The sequence below is a fragment of the Protobothrops mucrosquamatus genome, unplaced genomic scaffold, assembly GCF_001527695.2.
Source record: "Protobothrops mucrosquamatus isolate PMUCROS unplaced genomic scaffold, P.Mucros_1.0 scaffold_291, whole genome shotgun sequence".
Lineage (NCBI taxonomy): Eukaryota > Metazoa > Chordata > Lepidosauria > Squamata > Viperidae > Protobothrops > Protobothrops mucrosquamatus.
The window spans coordinates 99,755-121,784 of record NW_015386367.1 but is presented as its reverse complement, the minus strand read 5'-3'; the positions used below and the strand labels follow the sequence as shown (position 1 = coordinate 121,784).

At 45.2% G+C, this 22,030-nt stretch overlaps 1 protein-coding gene across 1 annotated transcript in view; it reads right to left on the bottom strand.

Moving 5' to 3' along the window:
* VMP1 (vacuole membrane protein 1) overlaps positions 1–22,030 on the bottom strand; it is a 129,172-nt gene that overhangs the window by 58,076 nt on the left and 49,066 nt on the right. Inside the window, exon 6 of the mRNA XM_029287300.1 lies at positions 11,480–11,611. Coding sequence (XP_029143133.1) covers positions 11,480–11,611 — 132 coding nt within the window. The remainder of the gene's footprint in view (positions 1–11,479; positions 11,612–22,030) is intronic.

Sequence of the window (22,030 nt, the reverse complement as noted above, 5' to 3'; positions counted from 1 at the left end):
AAATTAAGTTTATACCCTTTTTTAACAGGGGTGTATATGTCACTCAGCAAGGAGTTTCACTTCCTGCTTTTCAGATCTGCCTAACAAAAGTAACACAATACCTGTAGTTTGCCTTGCCTTTTCTTTTACACGGGGCCAACAGGTGTGTGAGTGTTTTAAAGGGAACATTATGTACTCTGGCTGATGGCCTGAGCAGTCTAAGGAAGGGGAGGGGAAGAGGAAGAACACAAGGCTTACACATCCATTACTCAGCACTTCTACCACCAACTGTCTCGCCTGTTAACTCATCGCTTCGCAGGTTGGCTGGGAAAAAAAAGGCAGTGAAAAAGACAGATGCTCGGCTGACAACGTGACTCACACCCGCGAGCGCACGCACGCACACTCATCGCACATGCTGGGATCACTTACCAGCAGGATTTCAAAGGAAAAGAGCGAGGAACTTGGCCTGGGAATTTAAAGGCTGAGCCAGTAGGAAGAACAAAAACAGGGCGCTTTTATAATTGCAGAAATAAATTAACACTTCTGCAGGCTTCAGGGCTGCAAAATTTGAATGGCTGAAAGAGAAGGAAGGATAGCCTGTGTGGTTTTTCCCCCCTCCCTGTCACATAGGCAATTTGCACTTCTTGAATTTGTACGGGTGGACCTCACATGCAGACCGTAATGTGAATTTTTCAGCACTTGGGAATGAAAAAAAAGAAAGAAAAGAAAAGGAAAGGGAGGGAGGGAGGGACCGTCTCCACAAAACGAATGTCACCGGCAATTGGTTTGACAGGCTTCTGTTCTAACTGGCCTGCAGAACAGAATCATGGGAAATTTTATTTAGAATAGAATGTAGAATAACAAGAGTTGGAAGGGACCTTGGAGGTCTTCTAGTCCAACCCCCTCTTCAGGCAAGGAAACCTATATCATTTCAGACAAATGGTTGTCCAATCTCTTCTTAAAACTTCCAGGGTTGGAGCACACAAAACTTCCATTGGTTAATTGTTCTAACTGCCAGGATATTTCTTCTTAGTTCCAGGTTGGTTCTCTCCTTGATCAGTTTCCATCCATTGCTTCTTGTTGTGCCTTCAGGCGCCTTGGAGAATAGCTTGACTCCCTCTTCTTTGGGGCAGCCCCTGAGATACTGGAAGACTGCTATCATGTCCCCCCTCGTCCTTCTCTTCATTAAACTGGACATACCCAATTCTAGCAACCGTTCCTTATATATTGATATATGTTAATATCGCAACAATGATATGTTAAAGATAGTGGAAAATGGATAGGTTATCTCTGCCAGGTGTTCTAACTGTCAGGAAGTTTCTCCTTAGTTCTAGGTTGCTTCTCTCCTTGATTAGTTTCCATCTGTTGCTTCTTCTCCTGCCTTCAGGTGCTTTGGAGAATGGCTTGACTTCCCCTGAGATATTGGAACACTGCTATCGTGTCCCCCCTCATCCTTCTCTTCATTAAAGTAGACATACCCAATTCCAGCAACCTTTGTTTAGATGTTTTAGCCTCCAGCCCATTTATTGCTTGGTTTGATTTATGTAGCTGCCCGTCGCATCTGCATGAGTCTGGCTGGTTTACAATTAAAAAAAAAACTACTACAAAACCAATACAGGTAGTCCTCAACATACAACCATTCATTTAAAAGTTGAAAGGAAAAAAATGACTTACGATCATTTTTAACACTTAGGACCGCTGCGACATCCCCGTGGTCACCTGATCAAAATTTGGATGCTTGGCAACTGGCGTGTATTTATGATGGTTGTTGCAGTGTCCCGGGATCATGTGATCACATTTTACGGCCTTCTGAGAAGCAAAGTCAACGGGGGAGCCGGATTCACTTAACAATTGTGTTACTAGCTTAACAACAGATATGATTCACTTAACATCTGCGGCAAGAGAGGTCGTACAATGGGGCAAAACTCACTCAATGCCTGTCTTGACTAGCAATGGAAATTGTGGTCGTAAGTCAAGGACTACCTGTACAACTAAAACCACATTAAAGAGTAAAATACCAATACAAACTCATTTATAAAATCCACAACTAAGAGGTTTAAAAAAAAAAAAAAATAATAATAATAATAATCTCTGTTCCAACAAGACCACCGTAAATTTTATTTTGTTCTGCTCCAGCTACAATACTCATTAGAAAAACTCCTAAGACTTTTTGATAACAAGAGGCCTTCGTTTTCCATTTTCTTTCCTCTTCTCTTCTCTGCTCTTCCCTTTTCCTTTTATGCTCTGCCCTTTACAGGCTCATACTTGTAAGTGGACAAGGGTTTTGCTTAGTTATTGATCTGATGTAAACTCCCCAGGGGAATGCTTTTGACCGATAAGGACAAGATAAAGCCCTTCAAATAAAGTACTTTCCCTGATAAAACTTGAAAGGAAGGCCTGAGACACATATAAGCTGCAACTTTGGAGAATGAGATTCCAGCAGCTGCCCAAGTAAGCCAGAGAATTATGCTGGCTTAACTTGAAATCAAATTATCTTTATTACGGAGTTTCGACCAGCGGGTGGCTTAACTTCAATTATTATCTCAATTATTACCTTGTTCAGTTTTTACTCCACTCTTTTGCTGAAGCTGAACTGAACTTATGTACGGGTAGTCCTCAACTTACAACCATTCACCTCTACGCACAAAAGTGGAAAGATGCCTCGATTCCTATCATGGACGGAGGGTTACAAAAGCTGACGGAATTAGCAGAGGTGGCCAAATTGACTGTGCTGATTTAAAAAAAAAAGAAGAACATAAGTACTTTTGTTTCTACTTGGAAACCGCTTCTGGACTTCGTGCTTGAGGTGGAAAAAAATGATACTATGATTTTGGGTTTTACCAGTTAGACAATGTTTCTGGTACCAGGGACCGGTTTTGTGGAAGACAATTTTTTCATGGACCAGGGTTGGGGGGGGATGGTTTCACGTGCAATCTAGATCAGGGGTCCCCAACCTATGGGCCAGCAGGTCACAGAGATGGCTGGCAAGGGCGTGCATGTGTGGGCGTGCATTCCCTCCAGTTGTGTTAGCGCCCATGGCCATTTGCGCATGCACACGGGCATGAACAGGAATGCTAATGCGGGGGGAGTGCACAAAGTTGAGATTTGATTTTAACGTCTGATTTTACTGCAACGGAGAGAGTCAGAAGTCAATGCCTTTTGTTTCTTCCCCTCCCTTTCTTAACACCTTTTTTGCTTTGCTTTTCCTTACTGTGGCCCCCTGCTATTTGCTTTTGTATTTTCACATTTTAGGTTATAAATGAATAAAACGAATAAAAAAAAGTACAACCGCTCATTTAGTGACCGTTCCAAGATACATTGGCACTAAAAAAAAAAAAGTGACCGGTGAGCATTTTTCACACTTAACGACGACCGTTGTAGCATCCCCAGGGTCGTATAATCAAAATTCACAAAAAGCCTGGCAACTGTTATTTAGGAAGTTTGCAGTAACCCGGGGTCATGGGATCACCGCATGACAAGCAAAGACAACGGGGAAGCCCGATTTGCATAACACCCAGGTTACTAACTTAACAACTGCAGGGACTCATTTAACAACTGTGGCAAGAAAGGTCGTAAAATGGGACGCTTATCTCACTGAACAACTGCCTTGCTTAGCAATGGAAATGTTGGGCTCAATTGTGGCTGTTAAGTCGAGGACTACCTGTATTAAAAGTTCACACTTCCTTATTCAGATGTTTCTACACACCCCGAAGGAGCTCTGTCCTTATTTGCTGGTAGCTGCCTGGATCCCTAATTCCAGCCAGGTGGAATTTCAAAGATGGCCTGTTAATTCTTGACATGGGCCAAGGGACATCTTGACCAAGAGACAGAATAACAGAATAAGGCAGTGGTGGCGAACCTCTGGCACACATGCCAGAGGCGACACTCATTGCCCTCTCTGTGGGCACGTGTGCTGTTGCCCCAGCCCTGCCTCCCCCCACGGCCCCCTTTTCACCAGCCCTCCCGGAGTTGCCCCCGGGCATGGCCCACACAGAACAGCACAGCCAAGGACATGGCAGCCGGGCAACAGGGACAAGACTCCGCCCTCATGCCCCGTTGCGCGCAAATGATGTTGCGGGGCATGGCCACCATGGCACTGCAGGGCTGCCTGGGCGATCTGCTGCAGTGTGCTGTGGAGGCGGTGGGTGGCCCTGCGGGCGGGTGGGGCAGGGTCGGAGCGTGGGGTGGGCGAGGGGAGGCGGGTGGAGTAGGGGGCGGAGCAGGCAGGGTGGGGGCCGGTTTTTGGGCACTCGGTCTCTAAAAGGTTCGCCATCACTGGAATAAGGGGTTGGAAGAGACCTTGGAGGTCATCTAGTCCAACCCCCTGCTCAGGCAGAAAACCCTATACCATTTCAGACAAATGGCTGTCCAATCTCTTCTTTAAAACTTTCAGCGTTGGAGCATTCACAGCTTCTGGAGGCAGGTTGTTCCACTGATTAATTGTCCCCACTGTCAGGAAGTTTCTCCTTAGTTTCAGGTTGCTTCTCTCCTTGATGAGTTTCCATCCGTTGCTTCTTGTCCTGCCTTCAGGGGCTTTGGAGAATAGGTTGACCCCTTTTCTTCGTGGCAGCCCCTGAGATGTTGGAACCCTGCTATCATGTCACCCCTGGTCCTTTCCCCCCCCATTAAACTAGAAGACAAAGTCTCCTCTCTTGGCCCAAAATGGGTGAAAGGGTTAAGATAGATCCACCCAAGCCTGTTTTAGCAAAAATAAAAGGAATGCCCTCAGGAGTCTGGAATGTACAACATGCAGACGGTTCATCTGGTGGCCACCCATTGAGAGTGAACAATAAAGAAAAGAAGGAAGACGAAGGAACAGTGTTAAGGGAGGGATGGTGGGGAAAATCCAAGCGCTGGGTCCCAAATCAGGGAAGGGAAGGGAAGGGGAGCAGCCCAGAAGGACACTTCCTGTTTCTCCAACATGGTGCCTCCTTCCCCATCGTCTTTCCAACGACGCCTTTGTGATGCCAGCTTGCAAACTATTTTAAGAAAAGCCACGGCTGGCAAGCAAGGAATAAGCAACCAAGTCATCCTGTCTGGCAATGGGGAGAGGCTCTGAAGTCTTTGCGTGTGTGTGTGTGTGTGTGTGTGTGTGTGTGTGTGTGTGTGTGTGTAGAAAGATTTCAGAAGCCAACTGGAGTAGCTTTTTATACCGAGTGAGAATCAGAAGCTTGGCTACGAGGAAGAATTACATACAGCCCGAGAACATCCAGCATGTAATTCTGAACTAATCAGGATCCCGACGAAGCACGTAACTTGTTCCAGGTGCCCAGCACGCTTTCCCTAGGTGGGTTGTGCAACGGCACACCCACCCACGTGCCCGCACAGACACATCCAGACGGTGAACACTGCGGGATCATCCTTCTGTCTGCCGAGCGTGGCCTCCCAAAGGGATCTCAGCCGAGAGTCGATCAAAATAAAGCAACTCTCTGAAAAAACGGCTTGGCGAAACGGGACTCAAACCTCTGATGTTTGCTTCATCGTGGCTTACGGAAAGAGCCTACAGTAGCTAGGAACACCTAACGTGCAATGCTAAAAGTGGGATGTCAACCCCACCAGAGACAAGAAATTGGCTGAAGGGCTGTTTTAATTTAGTTTAATTTAATTTAATTTTTGCCAGCATGCCCCTTCTTGTTGCAAATTTCTCCCAGGGCTTCTGGTTCCCAATGTTCTTCCATTATTAAATGCAGAAGATAAATTCATGCCTTTGTAATCATTCTAGTTTAGTTAGAGGAACCGACCAGGTAAGTCAGCAGACAAAAGTCATAGCACAAGAGGCTACAAACCTAACCAACAATTAAAGAACAATCACCCTAAAGCTTGGTAGGAAATTTGCCAATCTTCTCAAAATTACTTGTCTTTTTTTATTAGGTTGATAATTTGCTATCCTTAAAGCCTGCCTCTGGTGATGGATCCAGTTAAATAATTTTATTGCTACCGCACTTTTTTTTAAATCCTGATGCTATTTACAATACTCTTTATCCTTTAAATAGTATTTAAGGACTCCTTTTGTTATTTTATGAGAGCTTGCAGTGGGTTTACTGCCTTGATTGTTCTAGGTGGAAAAGGGGGGGAAGATTCGTATAAAAAAAATAAATACAAACAATTTACCCACAAACACAGCATTGCCCCCACCAAGTCCATCAGCTGGGAGCTCCGCCTGCTAAACCATTCCATTTTTCCAACCATTCACCTATCACGCTTGAAGATTTTAAAATTAAAACTAGGCAGGGTGTGGCCAATGGACTTTGTGTTCTTTGTTGGGGCAACCCACAAAGACTGAAGCAAAGCTCCATTCCAAAAGGGGGGGGAAAAAAAAGCAAGTTTCCACCAATGCACAAGTCTAAAAAACTTTTCAAGAGATTCTTCTATGGTGTCCTCTAACCTCAGAGTTCGTCATTTTAAATGACATTTAACCCATTACAAATACTGCCCATCCATTTCTCCTTGACAGGAAGTGATTCCTAGGAATCCATGATGTAATTATTAACCCAAAGAGACAGAAGCTGAAGTTGAATGTGAGAAACACACACACACACACACACACACACACAGTCCCCCCTCCCCAACCCCAGTCCACGTTGACAAATTCTTTTGACAAGTCCTGTGGTTACAGGGAAGCTGGTTTCATACTGAGTCATCTCTGTTCAAACAGTTTACTGGAAATGGAGGGGAGGGGGAATTTTCAAAGAAACCATGTGATGGCCAGACTAACCACAATCAGCAAAATGTTCAGAGGAGAAAGAGAGAGAGAGAGAGAGAGAGAGAGAGAACTAGTGGGGACAAAGAAGAAGGGAGAGAGAAGAGAAGAAGGAAAGAAAGACAGAAAGACAGAAAAAAAGAGTGAAAGAAAGAAAAAAGGCAGAAAGAAAAAGAAAGAGAAAAAAGGAAAGAAAGAAAGAAAAAGAAAGAGAAAGAGAGAAGAGAAGAAGAGAGAGGAAGAAGCGAAAAAGTGTGAAAGAGAGAGAGAGAAAGAACTAGTGGGGAAGAAGAAGAGAAAGAGGAGAGAGAAGAGAAGAAGAAAAGACAGAAAGAAAGACAGAAAGGGGGAAAAAGAAAGAAAGAGGGAAGAGAAGGAGAGAGGAAGAAGCAAAAAAGTGTGAAAGAGAGAGAGAAAGAACTAGTGGGGAGGAAGAAGAGAAAGAAGGGAGAGAGAAGAAGGAAAGACAGAAAGAAAGAAAGAAAGACAGAAAGAAAAAAGAAAGAAAGAAAGAAAGAAAGAAAGAAAGAAAGAAAGAAAGAGGAAGAAGCGAAAAAGTGTGAAAGAGAGAGAGAAAGAACTAGTGGGGAGGAAGAAGAGAAAGAAGGGAAAGAGAAGAAGGAAAGAAAGACAGAAAGACAAAGAAAGAAAGAAAGAAAGAAAGAAAGAAAGAAAGACAGAAAGAAAGAAAGAAAGAAAGAAAGAAAGAAAGAGGAAGAGAGAGAGAAAGAAGCGAAAAAGTGTGAAAGAGAGAGAGAAAAAGAACTAGTGGGGAGGAAGAAGAGAAAGAAGGGAGAGAGAAGAAGGAAAGAAAGACAGAAAAAGAAAGAAAAAGAAAGAAAGAAAGAAAAAAAGAAAGGAAGGAAGAGAGAGAGGAAGAAGCGAAAAAGTGTGAAAGAGAGAGAAAGAAAGAAACGGAGGGAGGAAAGGAGAAAAGAAAGAAAAAAGAAGGAAAGAAAAAAGAAGGAAAGAAAGAAGAGAGAGAAAGAAAGAATGGGAAGTGAGGAAGAAGTGAAAGTTGGAGAGATAGAGAAGAAAGAAAAAAGGGAGGGAGGGAGGGAGGAAGGAAGGAAAGAAGGGCAAGTAAGCAAGTAAGTCCAGACTCCCTGGATCAAGAACTTGCTCTGCAATCTTCAGTCCCTTTGAAGTTTAGGATATGCCATAACCCCTTTCAACATTTCTGCTCCGTCAAGGGGGAAGACTGGAGAGGACTGGGAAGGAGTAAACAAAGAGAAGGGCTTTGACTGCTCCACACAGAGCAAGGGCCAGCCAGCACAGCCGCCCAGGAGCTGACCCGAGAAGAATGACGCCAGGCTGCTTCTGCGGCTGCCTCTGGCTCCCTTTTCCTCAGGATTCACGTGCAAAACTTTCTTCGCTGGGGGATTAACGCATGTGGCTGGCCCACAGATCTCTGGTGGCTTCCAGTAAAGTGTGATTCTCTCCAGAGACAGCAGGAAATCAAGAACACAATTCCCCCCCCCCCAAAAAAAAGAGCACATCAAGATTGGTACACAATCGGAGTCAACCTAACCCAGCTCAGGGTCCTATTCGCCAATGTGCACGTCGTTATTAGTCTCCATTCCTCAGGGCAATTATGATGAGAATTATGCATTGATTTAAATTTATTGGCAGGTCATTTTTACCAGTTCCACCACAAGACAGACCCACAGACTAACCCATTGAAGACATGTGAACGTCCAACTCCCAGAATCCCTCAGCCAGCCTTGCTGGCTGAGGGATTCTGGGAGCTGTAGTCCACATATCTTGAAGTTGCTGAGGGTGAGAAAATATTGGTCTAAGGCTCCAGGGGTCTCCAAACTTGGTCCTTTGATGACTTGTGGACTTCAACTCCCAGAATTCCTCAGCCAGCGTGCCTGGCTGAGGAATTCTGGGAGTTGAAGTCCACAAGTCATCAAAGGACCAAGTTTGGAGACCCCTGGTCTAAGCCAAGAGAATCACTGGCCAAATATCCCTCAGGCTGAAGGGGGAAACAGAACCAGGATCTCCCCCCCCCCCCAAGCCGGTTCCTTCCCACCACCCCACACTGCTTCTGTGGCTGAGAGGGAGGGATTGGCCCAGGGTCCCGCAGGAAGTTTCTGTGGCTAAGGTAGAACGAGTGTCTGGGTCTCCCCATTCCTTGTCCAACTCTTTCACGGGATCTGGGACCGAAACAGATCAACTGGGCCAAGATTCTTTGGGAAGATTTGGGGGCTTACGGGAGACTAGAATCTGAAACTATCCCAAGTGCATGTAGCATTTCTTCCCCACTATCCTACCAGGTTCTGGAGCTGTGATTCACGGGTCCAAAGTGAGCTCACCCCAGTGGACGGTCACCAGCCCAAAGTCCCCAGGTTGAGGTCAGTGGTCCAAAGTCCTCCAGGTTGAGGTCAATGGTCCCAAGTCCTGCAGGTTGAGATCAGTGGTGCAAAATCCCCCAGGTGGACAGTCACCAGCCCAAAGTCCCCAGGTTGAGGGTCAATGGCCCAAAGTCCTGCTGGAAGAGGTCAATGGTCCAAAGTCCTGTAGGTAGAGGTCAATGATCCAAAGTCCTCCAGGTTGAGATCAGTGGTCCAAAATCCTCCAGGTGGACAGTCACCAGCCCAAAGTCCTCCAGGGAGTTTCTGTGGCTTCTCAGTTCTCACCCAAGTTCCTCTGTGGCCGCTGACTCACTACTACTACTACTACTACTACTACTACTACTACTACTAATAATAATAATAATAATAATAATAATAATAATAATAATAATAAAAAGTTCGAAGGGACCTTGGAGGTCATCTAGTCCAACCCCCTGGTCAGGCAGGAAACCCTATACCATTTCAGACAAATGACTGTCCAGTCTCTACTTAAAAACTTCCAGTGTTGGAGCATTCACCGCTTCTGGAGGCAGGTGGTTCCACTGGTTAATTGTTCTAATTGTCAGGAAGTTTCTCCTTAGTTCGAGGTTGCTTCTCTCCTTGATTAGTTCCCATCCGTTGCTTCTTGTCCTGCCTTCAGGCGTTTTGGAAAATAGCTTGACTCCCTCTTCTTTGTGGCAGCCCCTGAGATATTGGAACACTGCTATCGTGTCACCCCTGGTCCTTCTCTTCATTAAATTAGACGTACGTAATTCCAGCAACCATTTTTATGTTTTAGCCTCCAGTCCCCTAATCATCTTTGTTGCTCTTCTCTGTACTCTTTCTAGAGTCTCAACATCTTTTTTTACATCGTGGTGACCAAAACTGGATGCAGTATTCCAAGTATGGCCTTACCAAGGCATTGTAAAGTGGTATTAACAATTCACCTGATCTTGATTCTATCCCTCTGTTAATGCAGCCCAGCACTGTGTTGGCCTTTTTGGCAGCTGCAGCACACCGCTGGCTCATATTTTAGTGATTGTCCACTAGGACTCCGAAGTCCCTCTTGCAGTTACTACTATTGAGCAAGGTACCCCCTATACTATACCTGTACATTTGATTTTTCTTGCCTTAATGTAGAACCTTACTTTTTTCACCACTGAATTTAATTTTGTTAGCTAGGTAAAGGTTTCCCCTGTCCAGTCGTGTCCAACTCTAGTGGGGGGGGGGATGGGGGTACTCATCTGTTTCTCAGTCGAGGGAGCCAGAGTTGTCTGGAGACATTTCCGTGGTCATGTGGCAGCATGGCTGTACGCTGTTACCTTCCTACCGAAATGGTACCTATTCATCTACTTGCATTTGCAGGCTTTTAAATTGCTAGGTCAGTTGGAGCTGGGGTAAGGAACAGGAGCTCACCCTGTCCCGCAGCGCTCAGGTTTCGAACCTGGCCTATCAGCAGGTTTCGAACCCGGCCTATCAGCTTTCCAGCTAACAAGCTCAGCGTCTTTAACCTTGACTCTCATATAAAAGGGTCCGAAGTCTGCATCCAGTTTTGGACACCACATTATTATTATTATTATTATTTACTGAATTTATATACCGCCCTATCTCCCTTACGGGACTCAGGGCGGTGAACAGGCGATAATAAAAACCACGATAAATATACGCAAGTTTCTCTCTATTACAAAAAAGATGTTGAGACTTTGGAAAAAGTGCAAGCAGAGCAACTAAGATGATTAAGAGCCCGGAGACTAAAACATACCGGTATGAAGAACGCTTGCAGGATTTGGGTTTGGCTAGTCTAGAGAAAAGAAGGACTAGGGGGGGACATGATAGCAGTCTTCCAGTATTTGAGGGGCTGCCACAACGAGGAGCGGGTCAACCTTTTCTCCAAAGCACCTGAAGGTAGGACAAGAAGCAATGGATGGAAACTAATCAAGGGGAGAAGCAATTTGGAATTAAGGAGAACCTTCCTAACAGTGAGGACAACTAACCAGTGGGACAACCTGCCTCCAGAAGTTGCAGGTGCTTTATCACTGGAGGTTTTTAAGAAAAGACTGGACAGCCATCTCTCTGAAATGGTATAGGGCAGGGGTCCCCAACCCCCCAGTCTGTGGACAAGCACCGGGCCGTGGCATGCCAGCAACTGGTCCGCACAAACAAGCAAAGCCCCATCCGTGGGATGCAGGCCGCACGCAAAACCACACACTCTCCTGTCCGCAGAAAAACCTTTCTCCATGGAACTGGTCCCTGATGCCCAAAAGGTTGGGGACCTCTGGTATAGGGTCTCCTGCCTGAGCAGGGGGTTGGACTAGAAGACCTCCAAGGTCCCTTCCAGTTCTACTCTGATTAATTCATTGATTGATACATTAAAGGTGCCACAATAATGTGGTGTGTCGGGGCGCACTGGGAACCACTGCCATCGCGCTGTCCGTGGCGTGCTTTTGTACCGTGGATTCCTTACCTGTGCACCCTGTGCGTGTTCTAACATCTCCTCAAATTCCTGGTACTCCTCGTCGTCTGGCTCGGCTCCGGACAGTCGGGCTGCTCTGGCCATGAAGTACGGAGGCAGCTCTCCAATGGCTGTTCCAGCACCCTGCAGGAGTCAAAAAAAAGTGCAGGAGTCAAAAAAAAATTCCTCAGTTTCTTCTCTGAATAATCTTTCCACCGAACTGGGAATACAAGTAGACCTCCACTTGCAACCATTCATTTAGTGACTGCGACACTAAAATTACAACGGTACTGAAAAAGTGATATACAGCCAACCGGTCCTCACACTTACAATCACTGTAGCATTCCCAAGGTCATGGGAATGGTGTTTTTTACATCCATTGCAGCATCCCAGGGTCGTGTGACTGCTAATTGTAGCTGGCTTCTGACATGCTAAGTCAATGGAGGAAGCCACATTCGCTTAGCAACCGTATGGTTCACTTAACATCTGCAGGGATTCGATTAACAACCATGGCAAAAAAGGTAAAATTGGGTGAATAGGAAGGAAGGAAGGAAGGAAGGGAGGGAAGGAAGGAAGGGAGAAAAGGGAGGGAGAGAAAGAAGGAAGGAGGGAAGGAAGAATAACAATAGCACTTAGACTTATATACCGCTTCACTGTGCTATTTACAGCCCTCTCTAAGCGGTTTACAGAGTCAGCATATTTGCCCCCCCAAATCTGGGTCCTCATTTTACCGACCTCGGAAGGATGGAAGACTGAGTCAACCTTAACACGGTTGTTAAGTGAATCTGGCTTCCCCATTGACTTTGCTTGTCAGAAGGTCACAAAAGGGGATCGCGTGACCCCCCCCCAGGACACTGCGACTGTCATAAATATGAGTCCGTTGCCAAGCTTCTGTATGTTGATCACATGACCATGGGCATGCTGCAAGGGTCGTTCACTGTGAAAAACGGCCATGAGTCCCTTTTTTCAGCGCCATTGTAATTTCAAACGGTCACTAAAGGAATGGCTGTAAATTGAGGACTACCTGTAAAGCAGTAAGCATTATGTTCGGAGCTGCACAACTGCTTCACCGCCATGGGAAAGTTAGACTTGATTAATTACTGGGAAAGTAACAAAATCCAGTGATAGGAGAGACATTTTGGTACCGGCAGCGCTTATTTCTGCTACTGAAATCAGCAAAGCTTTAGATTGCGCCAATAAAAACCAGTATATTTTAAGCACCCTGAAAAGGGACGATTAGGTTGAAACGGAGGTTCAATAAAACCGGTCCTGTTTATCATCTTCGCGTCTTGCCTTTTTCTCTCCTGAGCTCCCCGTGAGTAACCGACCGTACCATGATCTCATCGGACGTTGACTACAAGCCCATGAAATTCAATTAAGCCAAGGCAGCATTTAAGCAAATTCCAACTTCGGGAGTAAAGCCTGAACACGGGAGCCCCATCCCTGCGATTCATCAGTCACCAACTGCCGTTTTGCAGACACCGCGAATATCCGCGGCAAAAGCCATCATCCAAGGATTGGTCTCTGCGGTCTAAATCAGCCTTTCTCAATCTTAGCCACTTCAAAAAGTGTGGACTTCAACTCCCAGAATTCCCCAGCCAGCCCAGTACTCTTCAACATCTTCATCAATGATTTGGATGGGGGGATAGATGGGGAACTCATCAAATTTGCAGATGACACCAAGCTGGCAGGAATAGCCAACACTCCAGAAGACAGGCTTAGGATACAGGAGGACCTGGACAGACTTGAACACTGGGCGCTATCTAACAAAATGAAATTCAATGGTGAAAAAAGTAAGGTTCTACATTTAGGCAAGAAAAACCAAATGTAACAGGTATACTATTCTCAATAGAGAGATTGAGATCTTGGAGTCCTAGTGGACAATCACTTAACTATGAGCCAGCCGTGTGCTGCAGCTGCCAAAAAAGCCAACACAGTTCTAGGCTGCATTAATAGAGGGATAGAATCAAGATCACGTGAAGTGTTAACACCATTTTATAAGGCATTGGCACAGCCACACTTGGAATAGCAACAAAGATGATCAGGGGACCGGAGGCTGAAACATATAAGGAAAGGTTGATGGAATTGGTTATGTCTAATTTAATGAAGAGAAGGACGAGGGGGGACACGATAGCAGCGTTCCAGTATCTCAGGGGTTGCCACAAAGAAGAGGGAGTCAAGCTATTCTCCAAAGCGCCTGAAGGCAGGACAAGAAGCAACGGAGGGAAACTAACCAAGGAGAGAAGCAATCTGGAATTAAGGAGAACAGGGAGGACAATCAACCAGTGGAACAGCTGGCCTCCAGAAGTTGTAGGGGGCTTCATCACTGGAGGTCCCTTCCAACTCTGTTATTCTACACTCTATATTGCAACCATCCAAATGGACTGGTGAGCAGAAAAATCCCCCCCTCCCCACCAACTCCAGCCTCAAACATTTGGACTCCAGCAGCAAACCCCTCTCTGAATCAGATTGCTAAGATCAGGAACAACAGGAAATTATCCCCAGCCAAGCTGCAACTTTACTTCTGCCAGGTGGGAAAAACAATTATTTTTATTCTTTTTTTTTGTTTTTTGGCCTTGGGGCGAAAACCAGCCCGTGTCACCCCGGCGGTCAACCCACAACCCTGGGGAGGGGGTGTGTGTGACATACAGGCAAACATCAGCACTGGCCATCTGGCTAATCAAAGGTTAACGGAACAGGAAGCTTGGCCTGGATTCAAGCGGTGGTGCATTTAAATCGCAGGAAAGGTGTAGCAAACAATCAGACAGCTGTCCAGAGGAGGGACGCACCTCCTCGGCCACCGGCCACCACCACCGGCAGGTGCCTTCCTCCCTCCAGCTGCAGCCCAGTGACCCATTCTTTTATAGGTCTCCCTTTTCAAGCTGCTCTTTAGCTGTTGAGTTCCCCTTTGTTTTCTTGGCAGCTGCTGGAGGACCATTGTGGCTCCTTTTGTGTTTGTCGGGGCTATTTTAATACACACAGACACACAGACACATAAGCTCGACTCTCTCTCTCTCTCTCTCTCTCTCTCTCTCTCTCTCGTGTTGTTCAAAAAATGCTTGCCACCACAAACATCCTGGTGGCATTTATCTTCTCGTTTACAACCCCTACGGAGGAAGTCCTTGGGTCTGAAAGGTGGACATTCCTGTTGGAATGAGAAAGCCACCTCCACAAGGAGGGGCAGAGCTGAGACCACCGGTTGAAGAGTCTGGAAGGGGGGGGGAGAGGGAGACAAAGTTCTCTGGGCCATGAGAAGTATCTCTTTAGGCTGTCTCAAAGGTGCTTTTCAAAAGGTAACTAGACTTCCTTGGGGTTTTGTTTTCCCCCTTGAAAACCTTTCGCTTCTCGTTTTCACAGAAAAAAACAAACAAACGAGAAAGTCCAGTTGCCTTTTGAAAAGCACCTTTGGGACAACCAGGACCTGGAGGACTGAGCATCTCCATAGATAACTCCTCAGGCCCAGGGGTCTTCAAACTTGGCCACTTTAAGACTTGTGGACTTCAACTGCCAGAATTCCTCAGCCAGCCCTATTCTGGGAGTTGAAGTCCACAAGTCTTAAAGTGGCCAAGTTTGAAGACCCCTGCCTGAGGCTGTTCCTACAGGACAGAAGGGGGGGGGATGTGTTCTGATGCCATCATACTGCGTGGGGCTACTTTGCCCAGTGAAGCCTCTCCTTTCTCCAAAGAGAGAAGTCAACTAGTTTGGGGAGGAGAGGGTGTATATAAATGGTGACCGGAGTACCTGATGCTTCTGTGGGGTCCTTGGTGCTTCCCTGAACTTGGTGGTTTTCTTGCAGACATTTCATTGCCCCTCTAGGTAACATCGCCAGAGATGGATGGATGGATGGATGGATGGATGGATGGATGGATGGATGGATAGACAGACAGACAGACAGAGACAGACAGACAGACAGACAGACAGACAGACGGATAGACGGATGGATGGATAGATGATAGATAGATAGATAGATAGATAGATAGATAGATAGATAGATAGATAGATAGATAGATAGATAGATAGATAGATAGATGGATGGATGGATGGATGGATGGATGGATGGATGGATGGATGGATGGATGGATGGATGGATGGATAGAGGGATGGATGCATAGAGGGATGGATGCATAGAGGGATGGATGGATGCATAGAGGGATGGATGGATGGATGCATAGAGGGATGGATGGATGGATGGATAGATAGATAGATAGATAGATGCATATACATCACCAGTTTGATTGGAGCAACACTAAAATCATCGGCCACGCTACCACCCACCACACTCATGAGTTCATCAAAACCTGGCACTCCACAAGCAATTCCATTAACAGACCCACTGACCCACAACCAAGCTACGAACCCTTCAGAATCCAAATCAACCACACAGCCAACCAGAGACGGCACCGACCCTCAATCATCCCACACAAGCCCCCCTTCCCACCAGTTCACCTCCCAATGACCCTGACCTGATGTGACCTCCCCATCACAAGACCCACCACAAGCCTTTCATTGATGACTCACACCTGGCCTATGACAAGCCCCTCACTCCACACACCCACACCTGAAGCCCTTATAAACAGAGGTCTATTCTATTCTATTCTATTCTATTCTATTCTATTCTATTCTATTCTATTCTATTCCATTCTATTCTATTCTATTCTATTCTATTCTATTCTATTCTATTCTATTCTATTTATATTCCAATATTTCATTCTATTCTATTTTGATATTATTTCATTCTATTCTTATTTTTATTCTATTCTACTCTACTCTATATTCTATTCTATATTCTATGTTCTATTCTATTCATTCTTTATTCTATTCTATTCTATTCTATTCTATTCTATTCTATTCTATTCTAATTCTAATTCTAATTCTAATTCTAATTCTAATTCTAATTCTAATTCTAATTCTTATGATGTTATCCAGTTAGGTAATGAAACTCCTGCAAGACAACCAGCAAGCTCAGAGAGCATGAAGGACTCCACAGATCATCCCTGAGCTAGAAATATTCTCTTCTTACGTTGCCCTTTTAGCACCCCTGAGTCCCCCATAAAATTAAAGCTCACTCTAGTTAGAGAACATCAGCTAAACTGTGGGCCGGGTTGTCCTGCCTATAAGACAGAAGAGATCTTCTAATTTTAGAAGCAGCCAAATGCTCTCCGGATGGGATAGGACTCCAACTTTCATCATCCCTGGCAAGGCCATTTGCAAAAATCCAAGTTTTTATCAAGGAAGGTGGCCTTGGGAAGGAAGAGGGAGAGAGAAAATGGTTTGCACAGTCCTTGGGAAAGGAAAACAAGAGGAATAAGAGACTCAGTTCAGCCCTGCCTTGACCTTGTGGTCCTTCCAAAGTGGCAGTGAATCTTGGAGAAGACTTTTAAGATTCCATTAACAGACCTGACCACAAGAAAGTCATGTTTTTGGAACCCCCCTGTGGGGTCTGTTCCTTAGCCTGGTCTACCTCAAAGTGAGGTAGTGAGGCGGAGGAGATGGGGAGGATAATGCTAAGCAGATGGTCCACGTTAAGAGAAGTGGAGGCAAATGATATGCCCCGAATTGGCAAGAAGTAAAGCAACACCTGCTCGGAAAGCAGCATCGCCCATCCAAGCGTATCTTCATAAATTGGCCACACAGCCCACAAGCCAGGCGCAGAGGCACCGCAGAATCGTCCCCTTAGGAGGAAGTGGCCTCGCGTGACTCAAAGCAAGCCAGCCAGGCTGCGTGGTGCAGGGGAGGGGGAAGCTTCAACATGGCTGGGGGGCAAGTGGGGGAAAGGAGGGTATCAGCGTATCTGACCACTTTACTAGCCTGACGTGGGTTTAAAAGGAAAAAAAAAAAATTCAGATCATAAACAGGTTGAATGAAAGTTGAAACCGAGGCGAACCTGCCCACATCAGAAGCAGGTGCAAGCTACGGTTACACACTTGTGCGCTGCGATAATTCGGTCCCCTTCCCCCAACCCTGACACACACACACACAAAATAACTTGCGATCTGGCCTAACAGAGTATTTTATAAACCACTGCAATTAGAAATAAATGCAATTTAAAAAACCTAGGAGCCACAGAAAAAAAGCCGGCAACTTTGAGGCCTCGAGGTTTTTGCAGGAAAAATCACATCTTTGGAAGGCTTCATAAAAGCAAAACAATGTCGCATGCCAACGGGATTTTCCGTAGGAATATTTTTGTTATCTTGTTTGCATCCCTGCTTTATTATTTTTACAAAACAACTTTAGGTGATTGGCCTAAAGTCCCCCAGCCGGCTTTCCCGGTTTTAAGGCAGGACTAGAATTCACTGTCTCCTGGTGATTGGCCCAGTCCCCCAACTAGATTTCAGGCCTAAGGTGGGACTAGAATTCACTGTCTCCCAGTAACTGGCCTAAAATCACCCAATAGGCTTTCATGGCTAAGGCGGGATTAGAACTCCTTGTCTTCCAGTGATTGGTGTAAAGTCACCCAGCCGGCTTTCATGCCTACGGCAGGACTAGAACTCACTGTCTCCTGGTGATTGGCCCAGTCACCCAGCTAGATTTCATGCCTCAGGTGGAACTAGAACTCACTGTTTTCCAGTAATTGGCCTAAAATCACCGAGCCAGCTTTCACGTCTAAGGCAGGACTAGAACTCACTGTCTCCGGGTGATTGACTTAGTCACCCAGTTGGCTTTTATGGCAAAGGCAGGACTAGAACTTATGGTCTCCTGCTTTCTAACCTGGCGCTTTAACCACTAGGAATCAGCCGAGAGTCATTGTGTTCCCAGAAATGGTCTCGGTCCAACCTTTCTTGAATTCATTTGAAGTTACCATGTCTGCCACCTCAATCTTGCGACTGAATTTAAGGTGCTGCTTTTATGCCCATTTGCAAATCTCCTTCCCCCCCTCAGTCACATAAACTGTGTTTTGTGATGGTTTTGCTGAAAACTGGCCTTTCCTTCCATCTTCAACAAAACTGCGCCTATGGCAAACCACTGGTTCGCATAACACAGGGGTCTTCAAACTTGGCCACTTTAAGATTTATTATTATTAATAATAATAATAATAATAATAATAATAATAATAATAATAATAATAATAATAATAATAATAGTAAAGTTGGAAGGGACCTTGGAGGTCATCTAGTCCAACCCCTTGCTCAGGCAGGAAACCCTATACCATTTTGGACAAATGGCCGTCCAGTCTCTTCTTAAAAACTTCCAGTGTTGGAGCATTCACCGCTTCTGGAGGCAGATTGTTCCACTGGTTAATTGTTCTGTCAGGAAGTTTCTCCTTAGTTCTAGGTTGCTTCTCTCCTTGCTTAGTGGACTTCAACTCCCAGAATTCCTCAGNCCTTGCTCAGGCAGGAAACCCTATACCATTTTGGACAAATGGCCGTCCAGTCTCTTCTTAAAAACTTCCAGTGTTGGAGCATTCACCGCTTCTGGAGGCAGATTGTTCCACTGGTTAATTGTTCTGTCAGGAAGTTTCTCCTTAGTTCTAGGTTGCTTCTCTCCTTGCTTAGTGGACTTCAACTCCCAGAATTCCTCAGCCAGCCACAAGTCTTAAAGTGGCCAAGTTTGAAGACCCCTGGCATAACACCTGCTGCAGAAAAAGGTCGTCAAAGAATCGATTTTATGACCCTCATGGCTTATGACCATGATGGGCAGGCTCCATTAGAGTTGTAAGTCGAGGACTAGCCAGGTAAAAATCTGACTGATTCTCTACAGCAGGGGTCTTCAAACTTGGCTCTTTCATGACTTGTGGACTTCAATTCCCAGAATTCCTCAGCCAGCATGGCTCAGCATGGAAACCTCTCCCTTTCTCCTTCCTGGCTGAGGAATTCTGGGAGTTGAAGTCCACGAGTCATAAAAAAGCCAAGTTTGAAAACCCCTGCTCTACAGAGTCTACAAAAGGAACACATCCTCGCAGCGAGACGGGTGGCACTCAAATTTAATAAATATAGGTAGTCCTCGACTTACAACAGTTCATTTAATGACCGTTGAAAGATAAAATGGCACCCAAAAAAAGAGCTATCACCATTTTTCACACAACTGTTGCGCTATCCCCGTGGTCACGTATCAAAATTCAGAAACTTGGCAACTGACTCATATTCGTGACGGTTGCGGTGTCTCCCGGGGTCATCGCCTCTTGCGGCCTTCAGAAAAGTGATTCACTGAACGAAGTAACAACTGCAGCGATTCACTTAACAACCGTGACAAGAAAGGTCGTAAAATAGGGCAAAGTTCACTTAACAAATGTCTCGCTTAGCAACAGAAATTTTGGGCTCAATTGAGGTCGTACGTCGAGGAGTACTGGTAAATAAAAATAAGAAAGGAAATCCTCTACGCTTCTCCTTGATTTAATCCAGCTTCCTTCACGCTGATTGGGGATTCTAGAAAAAAAAATGCTTTCCCAGCACATTTGGGAATGCTAACTTGTGAAATATATATATATATATATATTTGATTAAGTGAATGCCTTGTCACGCCTTGGCTGGCTCTGCAGGATTGATGGGAGACATTTTTCGGTGAGGCAAAGAGGAAGCAGCCCCCCTCTTAGCAACGTTTATTTTCAAGGAACACAAAAGAAATTGGTTTAAATGGGTGGAAATCTGGAAGAGAGAAGCTGGAGAAAACGACTTATTTCTTCCTGGCTAAGCAATTAATTTGCAGCAGCTTCTTTGGGTTTTGGGTGATGTCATTTAAAAAAAGAAAAAAAAAAGAAAATTAAGGGAAAACAAATGTGTTTTCCACTGTAAAAATGGAAGCCTTTGTTTTTGGCTTCGTGTTGCTAACTGAAGGGGAAAAATAATAATAAAAAAAAGTTTGCACTAGAAATGAACTTTCCCTGAATTTGCCCAGTCACATGCAAAAGAGAACGCGTGGAGGACACATGACGCCATGAAACAGATCCCCTACTAGAGCGTTTAGTAAAGAGCTGATAGCTGGAGCCGTCTAAATTTGGACGTTCTAATTTTTCACTGTTATGTAACCTGACCGTTCGTCATCACCTGCGCTCAGGTGTTCCCAGGTGAACAAGGGATTTGAAACAGGTTATATTTCTGCGCTGGCTGTTAAACGGAATAAACCAGGCCCACCCACAACAAACAAGTGAAAAGTTGGCTGTGGAGGTTGAGCGGAAGGAGGCAGAGCTTGCCACCAGCAGAGGTATCCACCTGTTTGCATTAGGAGTGACAAAAGCTTCCCCTTTGGGCGGGAAGAAATCAAAACGGGCAGTCCTCGCTTAGTGACTGTTCAAGGTTACAACTGACCTCCCGGGAGATACTTAAGACTCGGTTCTGGAGTCCTGACAGCCCCCCAACTTGTGTCACGGGAGAGGATTTGGGGCACAACAATTGGTTTACATTTATTTCTCTATCTTTGTCCTGGTTCCGACAGATGGAACTCTTCAAAAGAACTTCGAGGCATTGTTTACATTAAAGGATCTTTTATTCGAGTAGCATAATATCGGCACTTACATAATCGAAGCCAAAAACTGAATTCCCCTCCCTATAGTATCAAAGCACAATTCCCTCCTCCAATTAACAGTCATAAATCACATTCCCAATTAGCTTGAAGCGTAGGCTTCCTCTCCAGCTCTCCAGCCCCTCAATTCTTTATCTGTTCTGGGCTCAATAACCTTGATTCTCACGCTAAGTTTAGTGTTGTTATGTCTAGCTGGACTCTCATTCACATCCCCCCTCCTCCCAGCATCATCTAACTCTAAAAGCGAAAGGATCTGTTGTCAATGCAAAAACATCCGATGTTAGCAGCGTTGACAATCTTTATTTTTAGAGGTAGTCCTTGACTTACGACAACGGAGCTGTTAAGTGAGTTTGCCCCATTTTACGACCCTTTTTTGCCACAGTTCACTGCGGTTGTTAAGTTAGTAACACGGTTGTTGAGGGAAACTGACTTCCCCATCAGCTTTGCTGGTCTGAAGTTGGTAAAAAGGGATCGCATGATCCTGGGATATTGTGACCGTCATAAGCACGAGCCAGTTGCCAAGCGTCCCAATTTTTTTTTTATCACATTATCAAGGGGATGCTGCACTGCTTGTTGAAATTTTGGGCTCAACTACGGTTGTAAGACGAGGGCTGCCTTTATTATAGATTTAATTATATGGCAGAATATTGTTCTTTCCCTTGTGAACAGACGTGGTAAATAAATCAAATGAATAAATAAACTTAGATCAGGGGTGTCAAACTCAATTTCATTGAGGGCCGCATCACCATTGCGGTTGCTCTCGGGAGGGCCGGGTGGGTGTGGCCAGGATGGGTGCGGCCTACTGGGTGGTTGTGGATGGAGTGGGTGTGGCCTACTGGGTGGGCGTGGCCAGCTCTACATCGTTCGCGTCAAGGGTGCCTGTGGGGGCCTGGGCAGGAGTGGGGCAGATTATTATTATTATTATTATTATTATTATTATTATTATTATTATTATTATTATTATTATTATTAATTGCATTTATATCCCGCCCTTCTCCTTTCGGACTCAGGGCGGCTGACAGATGATAAAAAGCTAACATAAATACATATTACACCTAATTAAAATTTAATTAAAACGAAATATTTGAAAGTGTCCAATTAAAAGTA